This window comes from Nerophis ophidion, linkage group LG18, assembly GCF_033978795.1.
Source record: "Nerophis ophidion isolate RoL-2023_Sa linkage group LG18, RoL_Noph_v1.0, whole genome shotgun sequence".
In the NCBI taxonomy this organism is placed as follows: domain Eukaryota; kingdom Metazoa; phylum Chordata; class Actinopteri; order Syngnathiformes; family Syngnathidae; genus Nerophis; species Nerophis ophidion.
This window is the reverse complement of record NC_084628.1, coordinates 5,660,221-5,677,481: the sequence shown is the minus strand read 5'-3', so window position 1 is coordinate 5,677,481 and position 17,261 is coordinate 5,660,221. Positions and strand designations below refer to the sequence as shown.

The 17,261-nt window shown below is 41.1% G+C and overlaps 1 protein-coding gene across 1 annotated transcript in view; it reads left to right on the top strand.

The window, feature by feature from the left end:
• The window catches only part of LOC133537521 (uncharacterized), a 44,907-nt gene that overhangs the window by 12,064 nt on the left and 15,582 nt on the right, over positions 1-17,261 (top strand). The window contains exon 2 of the mRNA XM_061878612.1: positions 172-285. Coding sequence (XP_061734596.1) covers positions 172-285 — 114 coding nt within the window. The remainder of the gene's footprint in view (positions 1-171; positions 286-17,261) is intronic.

The window sequence follows — 17,261 nt, the reverse complement described above, 5'->3', positions numbered from 1 at the left end:
ATTGAGCAAATTGGCTATTTCTGGCAATTTGTTTAAGTGTGTATCAAACTGGTAGCCCTTCGCATTAATCAGTACCTAAGAAGTAACTCTTGGTGACCCCTGTTCTAACCACTAGGCCACTGAGTAGGGTAATATGTGTCTGAGTCAAACAAATGTTCTTTGTATTTGCAGATAGGGGTGCGCTTGGCCAGCCGACAAGAACCGCTGCCTTACATGGTGTCCCAGCCTCTACCTTGGCAGGTGCACTCTGTGTCGCACAGCCGCAGGAGCAGCAGAGCAGACGAGGTTAGAGATAAAGTCGTCATATATTTGCTCATTTGACTGTTTAATAAGACTTCTACATACTTCGGATCCTAGAAGAGTAGGATGATACAAATAATAACCAGCAAGCAACATATCTAGCTGGACGCTTATGGAGACTGGCATGAAAGTACAAACCCCGTTTCCATATGAGTTGGGAAATTGTGTTAGATGTAAATATAAACGGAATACAATGGTTTGCAAATCATTTTCAACCCATATTCAGTTGAATATGCTACAAAGACAACATATTTGATGTTCAAACTGATAAACATTTTTTTGGGGGGGCAAATAATCATTAACTTTATAATTTGATGCCAGCAACACGTGACAAAGAAGTTGGGATAAAGTTGAGGAATGCCCACATTTGAGGTCCTCTCCAAGGTTTCTCATAGTCAGCATTGTCACTGGCGTCCCACTGGATGTGAATTCTCCCTGCTCACTGGGTGTGAGTTTTCCTTGCCCTTTTGTGGGTTCTTCCGAGGATGTTGTAGTCGTAAGATTTGTGCAGTCCTTTGAGACATTTGTGATTTGGGGCTATATAAATAAACATTGATTGATTGATTGATTGATTTGGAACATTCCACAGGTGTGCAGGCTAATTGGGAACAGGTGGGTGCCATGATTGGGTAAAAAAACAGCTTCCCAAAAAATGCTCGGTCTTTTACAAGAAAGGATGGAAACAGTTTTAGAACAAAGTTTCTCAAAGTGCAATTGCAAGAAATTAAGGGATTTCAGCATCTACGCTCCATAATATCATCAAAAGGTTCAGAGAATCTGGAGAAATCCTTCCACATAAGCGGCATGGCCGTAAACCAACATTGAATGACCGTGACTTTCAATCCCTCAGACGGCACTGTATCAAAAACCGACATCAATCTCTAAAGGATATCACCACATGGGGTCAGAAACACTTCAGAAAACCACGGTCACTAAATACAGTTAGTCGCTACATCTGTAAGTGCAAGTTAAAGCTCTACTATGCAAAGCAAAAGCCATTTATCAACAACATCCAGAAACGCCGCCGGCTTCTCTGGGCCCGAGATCATCTAAGATGGACTGATGCAAAGTGGAAAAGTGTCATGTTGTCATACGAGTCCACAGTTCAAATTGTTTGGGGAAATATTTGACGTCTTTTCATCCGGACCAAAAGGGAAGCGAACAATCCAGACTGTTATTGACGCAAAGTTCAAAAGCCAGTATCTGTGATGGTATGGGGGTGCATTAGTGCCCAAGGCATTGGTAACTTTATGGTCCATTATATCATCAAAAGGTTCAGAGAATCTGGAGAAATCACTCCACGTAAGCGGCATGGCCGTAAACCAATATTGAATGACCGTGACCTTCAATCCCTCAGACGGCACTGTATCAAAAACCGACATCAATCTCTAAAGGGTATCACCACATGGGCTCAGGAACACTTCAGAAAACCACTGTCTCTAAATACAGTTGGTCGCTACATCTGTAAGTGCAAGTTAAAGCTCTACTATGCAAAGCAAAAGCCATTTATCAACAACATCCAGAAACGCCGCCGGCTTCTCTGGGCCCGAGATCATCTAAGATGGACTGATGCAAAGTGGAAAAGTGTCATGTTGTCATACGAGTCCACAGTTCAAATTGTTTGGGGAAATATTTGACGTCGTGTCATCCGGACCAAAAGGGAAGCGAACCATCCAGACTGTTATTGACGCAAAGTTCAAAAGCCAGTATCTGTGATGGTATGGGGGTGCATTAGTGCCCAAGGCATTGGTAACTTTACGGTCCATTATATCATCAAAAGGTTCAGAGAATCCGGAGAAATCCCTCCACATAAGCGGCATGGCCGGAAACCAACATTGAATGACCGTGACCTTCGATCCCTCAGACGGCACTGTATCAAAAACCGACATCAATCTCTAAAGGATATCACCACATGGGCTCAGGAACACTTCATAAAACCACTGTCACTAAATACAGTTTGTCGCTACATCTGTAAGTGCAATTTAAAGCTCTACTATGCAAAGCAAAAGCCATTTATCAACAACATCCAGAAACTCCGCCGGCTTCTCTGGGCCCGAGATCATCTAAGATGGACTGATGCAAAGTGGAAAAGTGTCATGTTGTCATATGAGTCCACAGTTCAAATTGTTTGGGGAAATATTTGACGTCGTGTCATCCGGACCAAAAGGGAAGCGAACCATCCAGACTGTTATTGACGCAAAGTTCAAAAGCCAGTATCTGTGATGGTATGGGGTGCATTAGTGCCCAAGGCATTGGTAACTTTACGGTCCATTATATCATCAAAAGGTTCAGAGAATCCGGAGAAATCCCTCCACATAAGCGGCATGGCCGTAAACCAACATTGAATGACCGTGACCTTCAATCCCTCAGACGGCACTGTATCAAAAACCGACATCAATCTCTAAAGGGTATTACCACATGGGCTCAGGAACACTTCAGAAAACCACTGTCACTAAATACAGTTAGTCGCTACATCTGTAAGTGCAAGTTAAAGCTCTACTATGCAAAGCAAAAGCCATTTATCAACAACATCCAGAAACGCCGCCGGCTTCTCTGGGCCCGAGATCATCTAAGATGGACTGATGCAAAGTGGAAAAGTGTCATGTTGTCATACGAGTCCACAGTTCAAATTGTTTGGGGAAATATTTGACGTCGTGTCATCCGGACCAAAAGGGAAGCGAACCATCCAGACTGTTATTGACGCAAAGTTCAAAAGCCAGTATCTGTGATGGTATGGGGTGTATTAGTGCCCAAGGCATTGGTAACTTTACGGTCCATTATATCATCAAAAGGTTCAGAGAATCCGGAGAAATCCCTCCACATAAGCGGCATGGCCGTAAACCAACATTGAATGACCGTGACCTTCGATCCCTCAGACGGCACTGTATCAAAAACCGACATCAATCTCTAAAGGGTATTACCACATGGGCTCAGGAACACTTCAGAAAACCACTGTCACTAAATACAGTTAGTCGCTACATCTGTAAGTGCAAGTTAAAGCTCTACAATGCAAAGCAAAAGCCATTTATCAACAACATCCAGAAACTCCGCCGGCTTCTCTGGGCCCGAGATCATCTAAGATGGACTGATGCAAAGTGGAAAAGTGTCATGTTGTCATATGAGTCCACAGTTCAAATTGTTTGGGGAAATATTTGACGTCGTGTCATCCGGACCAAAAGGGAAGCGAACCATCCAGACTATTATCGATGCAAAGTTCAAAAGCCAGCATCTGTGATGGTATGGGGGTGCATAGTGCCCAAGGCATGGGTAACTTACACATCTGTGAAGGCACCATTAATGCTGAAAGGTACATACAGGTTTTGGAACAACATATGCTACCATGTAAGCACCGTCTTTTTCATGGACGCCCCTGCTTATTTCAGCAAGACAATGCCAAGCCACATTCAGCACGTTACAACAGCGTGGCTTCGTAAAAAAAGAGTGCGGGTACTTTCCTGGCCCGCCTACAGTCCAGACTTGTCTCCCATCGAAAATGTGTGGCGCATAATGAAGCGTAAAATACGACAGCGAAGACCCCGGACTGTTGAACGACTGAAGCTCTACATAAAACAAGAATGGGAAAGAATTCCACTTTCAAAGCTTCAACAATTAGTTTCCTCAGTTCCCAAACGTTTATTGAGTGTTGTTAAAAGAAAAGGTGATGCAACACAGTGGTGAACATGCCCTTTCCCAACTACTTTGACACATGTTGCAGCCATGAAATTCTAAGTTAATTATTATTTGCAAAACAAAAATAAAGTTTATGAGTTTGAACATCAAATATCTTGTCTTTGTAGTGCCTTCAATTGAATATGGGTTGAAAATGATTTGCAAATCATTGTATTTTGTTTATATTTACATCTAACACAATTTCCCAAATCATATGGAAACGGGGTTTGTACATAATGCTCTTCACAGTGAGTAGCAGGTCCTGCTGTGGGGCCTCCCAAATAAAAAACATTTATAAACATAACTTGGAGTGATGAATGAAGAATCCATTCGAGCAGAAACGCTATGGACGGTTATTGTGCCAATAAAAAAAAACACACAAAAAAAACAAAAAACAATGTAAGGCACTGGATCCTCGATTTACGAACGTAACTGGTTCTCAAGCATGGTTTGTAAATATAAAAGTTTGAATTTTAAAGCACATTCCTCCATAAGAAAAGATGTAAAATGAATATTAGTTTTCAACCTCCCAAAAAATGCCATATCTTAGTAGAGTTTTTTGCACTTTGAACACAATATAAAGCGATATACAGTACTGTATATGAAACATATAAAGGGGGCGATAGATTAACTTCCTATTTAATAACAAAGTCAAAACAACAACAAGCTAACAAGTGGGGCGGCATAGCTCGGTTGATAAAGTGGCCGTGCCAGCAACTTGAGAGTTGCAGGTTCGATTCCCGCTTGTGCCATCCTAGTCACTGCCGTTGTGTCCTTGGGCAAGACACTTTACCCACCTGCTCCCAGTGCCACCCACACTGCTTTAAATGTAACTTAGATATTGGGTTTCACTATGTAAAGCGCTTTGAGTCACTTGAGAAAAGCGCTATATAAATATAATTCACACTAATTCACTAAACTGTCCTCCTATGCAGTCGCCTTGCCGAAAGACACACACACACACACACACACACACACACACACACACACACACACACACACACACACACACACACGTTCTTGTATTTAATACATTCTTGAGACCTCCGAAACATGCCTAACGTTTTCGGACCACCCTTACCTAATATATAAAAATTTGTATTTACAACATTATTAATATATACATACTATGCAAATATAAAAAGGTAAGCTTTTAGTTAATAATTATTATATATTTTTTTGTAATTGCTTTTAAATCTTCATTGTTTACTAAGTTATTACAGTATGTCTCTATATACATATTTGTTGTATTTTTCTAAAAATCAATGTTGGCCATAGGCAGCGCATTTTAATTTCTTACACACACTTGTTATTACATATGTTGGCCAGAGGGGGAGCACTTTTAAAACTGACACACAGTCAATTTGAAAAATCCCTCCTTTTTGGGAACACCTTAATTTTGATAGATTCCACCACCAGGGCTGCAAATGAGACATTCTCTCTTAGATGCAAAGGTTTTCCTTATTGGGACCATGATTTCGGTTCTCATATGGAAGGCACTTTTTCTTGTTGATCAATCAATCAATCAATCAATGTTTATTTATATAGCCCCAAATCACAAATGTCTCAAAGGACTGCACAAATCATTACGACTACAACATCCTCGGAAGAACCCACAAAAGGGCAAGGAAAACTCACACCCAGTGGGCAGGGAGAATTCACATCCAGTGGGACGCCAGTGACAATGCTGACTATGAGAAACCTTGGAGAGGACCTCAGATGTGGGCAACCCCCCCCCCCCTCTAGGGGACCGAAAGCAATGGATGTCGAGCGGGTCTAACATGATACTGTGAAAGTTCAATCCATAGTGGCTCCAACACAGCCGCGAGAGTTCAGTTCAAAGCGGATCCAAGACAGCACCGAGAGTCCCGTCGACAGGAGACCATCTCAAGCGGAGGCGGATCAGCAGCGTAGAGATGTCCCCAACCGATACACAGGCGAGCGGTCCATCCTGGGTCTCGACTCTGGACAGCCAGTACTTCATCCATGGTCATCGGACCGGATCCACAAGGGAGGGGGGGACATTGGATAAAGAAAAGAAGCGGCAGATCAACTGGTCTAAAAAGGAGGTCTATTTAAAGGCTAGAGTATACAAATGAGTTTTAAGGTGAGACTTAAATGCTTCTACTGAGGTGGCATCTCGAACTGTTACCGGGAGGGCATTCCAGAGTACTGGAGCCCGAACGGAAAACGCTCTATAGCCCGCAGACTTTTTTGGGGCTCTAGGAATCACTAATAAGCCGGAGTCTTTTGAACGCAGATTTCTTGCCGGGACATATGGTACAATACAATCGGCAAGATAGGATGGAGCTAGACCGTGTAGTATTTTATACGTAAGTAGTAAAACCTTAAAGTCACATCTTAAGTGCACAGGAAGCCAGTGCAGGTGAGCCAGTATAGGTATATATGTATGTATATATGTATATAAAGGTATATACAGTATATATGTATGTATATATGTATATAAAGGTATATACAGTACAGGCGTAATGTGATCAAACTTTCTTGTTCTTGTCAAAAGTCTAGCAGCCGCATTTTGTACCAACTGTAATCTTTTAATGCTAGACATGGGGAGACCCGAAAATAATACGTTACAGTAGTCGAGACGAGACGTAACAAACGCATGGATAATGATCTCGGCGTCTTTAGTGGACAAAATGGAGCGAATTTTAGCGATATTACGGAGATGAAAGAAGGCCGTTTTAGTAACGCTTTTAATGTGTGACTCAAAGGAGAGAGTTGGGTCGAAGATAATACCCAGATTCTTTACCGAGTCACCTTGTTTTGTTGATGTCTCAGGAAATGTTGAAATACAAGGACACAAACACACACGCACACACACACTTGTATTTTTTATCCTTCTTGATCCACATCCACAGTTTGAAATCACAAAACCCCTTACCATTAACAGCCAGGATTAGGAATGAAAAAAATCTACTTTACCTGTTTGGAAGGGACGGGGAGGAAGTAAGGAGGCAGTGTCGACAACACTGTGGATACTACCTGAATGTTTCAAACCACACACTGCTTGTCCACTGCTTTCTTAGGACTCACATTGAGCTAGAAGAAATAGAAACATGTTGTAAAAAAGGCTCAAACTCAAGTTATTAGCACATATACCATTTTACCTTTTAAATTCCTTCCTTTTCTTTCCTGACAATTTAAATCAATGTTCACGTTAATTAATTTTTTTTTATTGTAAAGAATAATAAATAAATTTTTTATTAAATTCTTCATTTTAGCTTCTGTTTTTTCGATGAAGAATATTTGGGAAATATTTATTCTAACTTATTATGATTAAAATAATAAAAAAAATATTCTGGCAAATCTAGAACATTTTTAGAATCAAATTTAAATCCTATTTAAAATTCTTTTGAATTTCTCTCATAAAATTTTTGTTCTGGAAAATCTAGAAGAAATAATGATTTGTCTTTGTTAGAAGTATAGCTTGGTCCAATTTGTTATATATTTTAACAAAATGCAGATTGGATTTTAACCTATTTAAAACATGTCATCAAAATTCTAAAATTAATCTTAATTAAAAAAAAATTACTAATGATGTTCCATAAATTATTTTTATAATTTTTTCAAAAAAATTCAAATTAGCTAGTTTTTCTCTTCTTTTTTTCTATTGAATTTTGAATTTTAAAGAGTCGAAATTGAAGATAAATTATGTTTCCAAATTTAATTTTGATTTTTTTTCCTGTTTACTCCTCTTTTAAACCGTTCAATTAAGTGTGTTTTCATCATTTATTCTCTACAAAAAACCTTCCGTAAAAGAAAAAAAATGTTCGACGGAATGACAGACAGAAATACCCAATTTTTTAAATATATATATATATATATATACATTTATTTATTGAAGGTTAGTTGAGCAAATTGGCTATTTCTGGCCATTTTTTTAAGTGAGTATCAAACTGGTTAATTAATCAGTACCCAAGAAGTAGCTCTTGGTTTAAAAAAGGTTGGTGACCCCTGATATTGGGTATCGGACTGTCTGATTGTGGCGGTCCGCTCCCTGAATGTTTACGAGTAAGGGAAGAGTGAATCGTGAGATTGACAGGCGGATCGGTGCGGCATCTAAAGAGATGCGGACACTGTATCGATCCGAAGTGGTGAAGAAGGATATGAGCCGGAAGGCAAAGCTCTCAATTAACCGGTCGATCGAAATTCCTCTCCTCATCTATGGTCATGAGCTTTGTGTCATCACTGAAAGGTCAATATCACGTGTACAAGTGGCCGAAATGAGTTTACGCCATCAGTTGGTGTGTGGCTCTAATTTGGAGATAAGGTTAGATGCTCTGTCATTCGATAGGAGCTCAGAGGAAAGCCGCTATTCCTCTCCATCGAGAAAAAACTAATTGCGTTTTTTCTCTCCAAAATTGTGATTTAATTTGTGATTTTTATATCTGATACATAAAACTACAAAATTAAGTGACGGAGAACATGTTACTTTTAGACTGCCAACATATTCCGGTTCACACATTAGAACAGGGGTGTCCTAAGTGCGGCCCGGGGGCCATTTTTTGTGGCCCATAGGTCATTTTTTTAACGGCCCCACAGCACATTGTAAAAACACTATTAAAAGACAAAAAAACATAAAAACGGTTTTAAAAGAACCAACAGGTGAAATGTAACAAGAAAATGTTGCAATGTTGACTCTAATAACACAAAGCTGCCATGCAGGCTGTTTCTTTCTTTAAAAAAAAAATAATGAATCAAAATCAATGACATTATGAATTATCGACCTATTCAAGGCTCCAATAACGTCACATTAAATATTCCACTTTGAGATATTCTTTGGGGAAAATGTTGCATATTTTGTGTTTGCTAAGTAAAAAAGTAAGCTGTTTTTTTTTTTTTTTTTAAATGGCCTAAAACAAACAAACAAAAACATAAACAACAATACAACTTATGATCTGAAGTTGATCTGGAGGTTATTGTGTTAAAAGTAAACAGTTAATAACATTTATAATTTATTTTTTAACACTTTAATGAGTAGGACTCTTTTGTATCCCCAATAATTGTTGTGTATTTTTTTTTAAGTGTCATTGCTAAAAAAATATAATAAATAATGGATTAAAATCAATGTTGTTATGAGTTATTAACCTTTTTAAGGCTCCAATTATTATATAATCTCAAATATTCCACTTAAAAATTTTAAAAGAAATTCAAAAGAATTTGAAATAAGATTTAAATTTGATTCTAAAAATGTTCTAGATTTGCCAGAATATTTTTTTTAATTTTAATCATAATAAGTTTGAAGAAATATTTCCCAAATATTCTTCGTCGAAAAAACAGAAGCTAAAATGAAGAATTTAATAAAAATTTATTTGAAAAAAATAATTTACGTGAACATTGATTTAAATTGTCTGGAAAGAAGAGGAAGGAATTTAAAAGGTAAAAAGGTATATGTGTTTAAAAATACTAAAATCATTTTTAAGGTTGTATTTTTTCTCTAAAATTGTCTTTCTGAATGTTATAAAAAGCAAAGTAAAAAAAAAATAAATGAATTTATTTAAACAAGTGAGGACCAAAGTCTTTAAAATATTTTCTGGGATTTTCAAATTCTATTCGAGTTTTGTTTCTCTTAGAATTAAAAATGTCGAGCAAAGCGAGACCAGCTTGCGGGTAAATAAATAAAATGTGAAAAATAGAGGCAGCTCACTGGTAAGTGCTGCTATTTGAGCTATTTTTAGAACAGGCCGGCGGGTGACTCATCTGGTCCTTACGGGCTACCTGGTGCCTGCAATGCCTCAGACTGGAAGTCTCGCCAGAGAGCGGTGAGGACGGTGGAAAAGATTATCAGGACTCCTCTTCCTCCTATCCAGGAGATCGCAAAAAGCCGCTGCCTGACCAGGGCTCAGAAAATATGCAAAGACTCCTCCCACCCCCACCAAGGACTGTTTTCACTGCCGGACTCTAGGAAGAGGGTCCGCAGCCTCCGTGGCAGAACCTCCAGGTTCTGTAACAGCTTCTTCCCTCAGGCCGTAAGACTCTTGAACGCATCATAATTAAATTATCCCCTCAACTCCCCCCCAAAATGGATTAACTCGCTGGAATAAAAAAGACAATATAACATACATCCATAAACGTGGACGCATGTGGAAAAAGTGCAATGTATTTATCTGTACAGTAATCTATTTATTTATATCTGCACCTTATTGCTTTTTTTAAATAGATTTTTTATCCCGCACTACCAAGAGCTAATGCAACGAAATTTCGTTCTTATTTGTACTGTAAAGTTCAAATTTGAATGACAATAAAAAGAAAGTCTAAGTCTATATCGCAATATGGCATAAAATATTGCGATATTCAAGGGCGTAGAATTGGGTAGGGACGCTAGGGACACGTCCCTACCAATATCCAGCCGCTACTGTGTAGTCACTATCAATACAAGCGCTGCCCGTAATGTTTAGTCAATGATTATGGCACAGAAAGTGTTATAAGTCGGTCTCTGCTTGAATTCCCGCCTCTAACCTAAATATCGCTCCCTGATTGGTTGCCGGTTTCATGCTAACTTACGTGTGATTGGCTGTCCCCGCTGTCACTCCTGCTTGTAAAAGCTAGCCTACATGCTAGTTGCTAGCGATTGTCAGTGTAAGTTGTCAACATGTTCGGCATTTGTTGTTCCTGGCACACGGGAGCTAGAAGGATATTTATATCAGCGGTGTGATTTACATTGTGTTTGTGTATGTTTGCGTGCGTGTGTGCTGTAGGTTTTGAAGGATGTCAATGAAAAGAAAACTGGATATAAGAGACTTCTTTAAGAGTCCAACTGTAAGTTACTTCAAGGGTGTATAGAGGCTCAACAATATTGAATAATTAAATGATAAATGGGTTGTACTTGTATAGCGCTTTTCTACCTTCAAGGTACTCAAAGCGCTTTGACACTACTTCCACATTTACCCATTCACACACACATTCACACACTGATGGAGGGAGCTGCCATGCAAGGCGCCAACCAGCACCCATCAGGAGCAAGGGTGAAGTGTCTTGCTCAGGACACAACGGACGTGACGAGGTTGGTACTAGGTGGGATTTGAACCAGGGACCCTCGGGTTTCGCACGGCCACTCTCCCACTGCGCCACGCCGTCCCAATAATAATTCAACAATATATCACTCCAGTCACACCCCTTAGAGTGCTATAATGAGCATATACCATGGACTGGAGTGATATATTGCTTTTATAAAACGGTTACAAATAAAGGCATTATGCAATAGGAATACTCAATCAATTTAATGTGGTTTTATTCAACCAGAAATAAATATTATCCAATAAAATAGCCTCACTGTGGACAAAATAGTCCCACCTATCCAGACGTTAGCTCCGAATTAGCACTGCATCTCGTCTTTTCCTCCGCTTTTTTTCCAGGTGAAAGTCAATGCTCAGTCCCCTCTACCCTTGTTAACCCTCCCCGGAGATGAAACTTAGCCTTAAACATGTGAATTCAACTACTTTAGTCCGTTTTTTTAACATCGTAAAAACATCAGCTGTCTTTTACTACGGACTGCAACAGTCCGTTGTCATGGATACATGACAACAACTTCCATTCATACCAGTCATACGTGCCTGAGTTTGATTGATTGATTGATTGATACTTTTATTAGTAGATTGCACAGTACAGTACATATTCCGTACAATTGACCACTAAATGGTAACACCCCAATAAGTTTTTCAACTTGTTTAAGTCGGGGTCCACGTTTATCAATTCATGGTACAAATATATACTATCAACATAATACAGTCATCACACAAGTTAATCATCATAGTATATACATTGAATTATTTACATTATTTACAATCCGGGGGGTGGGATGAGGAGCTTTGGTTGATATCAGAACTTCAGTCATGAATAATTGCATCAACAGAGAAATGTGGACATTGAAACAGTGTAGGTCTTATTTAGTAGGATATGTACAGCCAGTGAGTTCAGATAGCATAAGAACAAGTATATACATTAGAAGTACATTTGAGTTGTTTATAATCCGGGGAGATGGGATGTGAATGGAGGAGGGTATTAGTAAAGTGTTGAAGTTGCCTGGAGGTGTTGTTTTAGAGCGGTTTTGAAGGAATATAGAGATGCACTTACTTTTATACCTGTTGGGAGTGCATTCCACATTGATGTGGCATTGAAAGAGAATGAGTTAAGACCTTTGTTAGATCGAAATCTGGGTTTAACGTGGTTTGTGGAGCTCCCCCTGGTGTTGTGGTTATGGCGGTCATTTACGTTAAGGAAGTAGTTTGACATGTACTTCGGTATCAAGGCGGTGTAGCGGATTTTATAGACTAGGCTCAGTGCAAGTTGTTTTACTCTGTCCTCCACCCTAAGCCAGCCCACTTTGGAGAAGTGGGTTGGATTGAGGTGTGATCTGGGGTGGAGGTCTAAAAGTAACCGGATTAGCTTATTCTGGGATGTTTGGAGTCTAGATTTGAGGGTTTTGGAGGTGCTGGGGTACCAGGAGGTGCAAGCGTAATCGAAGGAGGGTTGAATGAGAGTTCCCGCTAGAATCCTCAAGGTGCTTTCGTTGACCAGAGAGGAGATTCTGTAGAGGAATCTCGTTCTTTGGTTGACCTTTTTGATCACCTTGGTTGCCATTTTATCGCAGGAAAGATTAGCCTCTAGAATGGAACCTAGGTAGGTGATCTCATCCTTCCTGGTGATAACAATGTCACCCACTTTTATAGTGAAGTCACTGACCTTCTTAAGTTTGATATGGGACCCAAATAGGATGGATTCCGTTTTACCTAAGTGTATGGATAGCTTGTTGTCAGCGAGCCAGCGGAGTGATAGCCTACGCTGTGATAAGGCTTGAGAATAGTAGCCGTGCTCGATATTTAAACCACGGTTAACAGCCAATCAGATCGCCGCTTTTGCCGCTTTTGTATTTACGGTACAAAAGCAGCATTCGAAAGAAGTAGATGAAGGGAAAAAATTGTGAGTGATTTAAACACAAGTTGGGGAAAAGATTATTACAGTTCATTTATGTTTATTTACAATGTTGTATTGCATGAATGTATTTCTGATGTTGTTGATGGACAGTAGGCTATGTTGATTGACAGTATGATGCACAGTTGCACTACAGCCCTACACTAAAGAGTAAAGATGAGAACTCTTTGAAGTTGTTTCCTTTGCTTTCATTGTAGTTGCTTTACCCTATAACAGGGGTGCCCATTACGTCGATCGTGATCGACTGGTCGATCTCGGAGGGTGTGTCAGTCGATCTCAAGCCAGGCATTAAAAAATGTACATAAAAATGAGCAATAATCAATCATACCAAGACTTCACTTTCGTCAGTTGTTTGACATTCTCGGCACCCGAGGATCTTGTGAGATGACGCTGGCTGCTGCGAGCTCATATTTAAGAAAAAAATCACTAACAGGGCGGACGCAGAGAAACACATTTTATTTCTAGAGACTCCGTACCTACTGTCAAAACTCTAAAGACCGACTGCACAGTTCCTGTCTTCACCATAAAAGACCTGTTTCATCCTGCCTGTGCTAACAAAATAAGAGTCTCAGAAAGCTAGCAAGCTACGGAGTTTGATGCCAATGTATTTCTCCCCCGCCCTCAGCGAGCGCTTTCTCACTTGCTTGCCCACCCGCACAGTCACTGACGTCACTCACCTGCTGCCAGACATTAAAGGGCCACACACATATGCTACTCTCATAACAAAGTGTTTAAAAACGAGTATGCAAATTGGACAAATGAGATGCCAAATCCAACCACTTTCATGTGGTATTGGACAGAAAGGAGGACTTTTTTTTTTCCTCCATTTGAAAATGCGGACGTTATCAGCACCACTGTCTAATTCCAATCAATGCAAGTCATCAGAATCAGGTAATACACCAACTTATATTCTTGTCTTCATGAAAGAAAGGAATCTATGTGTGTTAAACATGCTTGTATGATCATTAAACACCATTAACTTGTTAACAAAAATGTCTCTTTCATAAATAAATACATATAAATTATAAATAGGAATGAGGTAGATCTCCTCGACTCGGTCAATTGAAAAGTAGCTCACCTGCAGAAAAAGTGTGAGCGCCCCTGCCCTATAACATCTGCATGACGTGAAATTATGATTGCTAATGTAAAAAAAAGAAAGAAAAAAAAGTAAACTTTCAGAGTGCTGCCTTGGAGCACTTTTGTGTCCCCACCAATCTCAAAATCAAACCTACTCCCTTGGCGATATTAATAAAAGCCAATATCGCCCAGCCCTACGTTACCGTACATTTTTATCCGGTCTGTGGCTCGTAAATCGACAGGTTTGTACAATGCCATCATCTTCCGCTTATCCGAGGTCGGGTCGCGGGGGCAACAGCCTAAGCAGGGAAACCCAGACTTCCCTCTCCCCAGCCACTTCGTCTAGCTCTTCCCGGGGGATCCCGAGGCGTTCCCAGGCCAGCCGGGAGACATAGTCTTCCCAACGTGTCCTGGGTCTTCCCCGTGGCCTCCTACCGGTTGGACGTGCCTTAAACACCTCCCTAGGGAGGCGTTCGGGTGGCATCCTGACCAGATGCCGGAACCACCTCATCTGGCTCCTCTCGATGTGAAGGAGCAGCGGCTTTACTTTGAGTTCCTCCCGGATGGCAGAGCTTCTCACCCTATCTCTAAGGGAGGGACCCAAACTCATTTCGGCCGCTTGTACCCGTGATCTTATCCTTTCGGTCATGACCCAAAGCTCATGACCATAGGTGAGGATGAGAACGTAGATGGACCGGTAAATTGAGAGCTTTGCCTTCCGGCTCAGCTCCTTCTTCACCACAACGGATCGGTACAACGTCCGCATTACTGAAGACGCCGCACCGATCCGCCTGTCGATCTCACGATCCACTCTTCCCCCACTCGTGAACAAGACTCCTAGGTACTTGAACTCCTCCACTTGGGGCAGGGTCTCCTCCCCAACCCGGAGATGGCATTCCACCTTTTTCCGGGCGAGAACCATGAAATACAATGAAAAGTTTGTAAATCAAAGTTACACTGTGTGTTTAGCTTTTCCTGTTTTTTTGCTCACGTTATTTTTCTTCCACAAGAACATGCGTCATTGCCAGCTAAGCAAATGCAAAAATGCAATGCTAACTGCACGATATGATCTGCCACCACTCTTCCCGCATGAGATTGCTCCTCCAACCAGACAATGACAATAATCACCAACTAGTGTCATACAAATAGAAAGAATAACTTGAAAAAAGCCACCCAGAATAAAGGAGGCCAAACAGTACAGTGAAGACCACTGCAAGACTTGACGATTTGGACTTTGAACTTCAATCAATCAATGTTTATTTATATAGCCCCAAATCACAAATGTCTCAAAGGACTGCACAAATCATTACGACTACAACATCCTCGGAAGAACCCACAAAAGGGCAAGGAAAACTCACACCCAGTGGGCAGGGAGAATTCACATCCAGTGGGACGCCAGTGACAATGCTGACTATGAGAAACCTTGGAGAGGACCTCAGATGTGGGCAACCCCCCCTCTCTAGGGGACCGAAAGCAATGGATGTCGAGCGGGTCTAACATGATACTGTGAAAGTTCAATCCATAGTGGCTCCAACACAGCCGCGAGAGTTCAGTTCAAGCGGATCCAAGACAGCAGCGAGAGTCCCGTCCACAGGAAACCATCTCAAGCGGATCAGCAGCGTAGAGACGTCCCCAACCGATACAGGCGAGCGGTTCATCCTGGGTCCCGACGAGCGGTCCATCCTGGGTCTCGACTCTGGACAGCCAGTACTTCATCCATGGTCATCGGACCGGACCCCCTCCACAAGGGAGGGGGGGACATAGGAGAAAGAAAAGAAGCGGCAGATCAACTGATCTATAAAGGAGGTCTATTTAAAGGCTAGAGTATACAGATGAGTTTTAAGGTGAGACTGAGGTAGCATCTCGAACTGTTACCGGGAGGGCATTCCAGAGTACTGGAGTTCGAACGGAAAACGCTCTATAGCCCGCAGACTTGTCCTGGGTCTTACGAGGCGAGCTGAGGTCGTGCCGTGCAGGCACAGGTGAGCAGCCCTAAGCAGCCTGCAGGGCTCATGGCTGCTGCTGCTGATGCTGGCTGTGCTTCAGCTGCAAATCCCAATCAAGGGGATTTATGATGGAGGGCATTACTGCAGCTTTAACCGACAGGTGCGGGGCATGTGTGGAGCAGACATGACACACGTGTCGCTCTCTTGAAAGCCGGGTACTTTTTCTCCACCGATCGTCTTCAATTGTCTAGAAGAATTTGAACAATGTCAACTTCCTGTTCACGTAACAGCACTGATGACTATCATTTGTATCTGATGTGTCCGCTCACGCACCTCATCATTCTTCTACTTTCATGCGTCACTCATTGTGCACTTGGCATTAGGGGCACTGGGTTCACTGCCCCAATCGTTTGATTATGTTTCCATCTAATACAGAGCACTGATTCAATTGCATTATTAATAAACACACAGTTTACATGTAAGAATGTGTCAAAACGTGCACACCTACTGTGTGGCCATTACTACTACTTTTCTAACAAATACACCACACGGTGGCGCTGTTCTTGAACGTACTTACAATTTTTCAATGAGCTCTACGAGACTTTAGTGCAGGAGTCGGGAACCTTTTTGGCTGAGAGAGCCAAGAAGCCAAATATTTCAAAACGTATTTACGTAAGAGCCATAAAATATTTTTTTTTTAACACTGAACACAACTAAAAGCATGCATTTTTAAGTAAGACCAACATTTCTAGAGTACAATAAGTCTATTATTCTTTGTAATAACGTTGTTATTCTGAAGCGAATTGTGGAGGGGGCGTGGCCTGCAGGCCTGCAGCAAAGCGGGGTGTGCCAGGAACGGCCTCGAAATCAGCGACAGGTGCGCAAAAGGCCCACCTGGGCCTTGTTATCTAATCACCTGTCACTCTTTTATAAGCAGCAGCCAGGAGGAGAGACGGGGTTGGGGCTGGAGCCAGAACACAAGCGAGAAAAATACAATTGCTGGAAAGCAACTGAGAGACTTTTTGAAAAACAAAACAATATTGTAACCCTGAAACAGGCTCTCATGTCGGTGCTTGGTGGTCTGAAGAACCCTCAGGAGGGCAAACCCCACACTAACCAATAATAAATAAATTACTTCTTACCATTAACGCAACTGCTTGAACATAAAAAAGCATGAGAGTGTTTTATATTTTGAACGTTATTTTTAACACTGTGATTACAAGTGGAATTATTCATTACTTATCGTGTTAAGCAACGTCAGCTCAGATTTATCCGAGAGCCGGAGGCAGTCATCGAAAGAGCCACATCTGGCTCGCG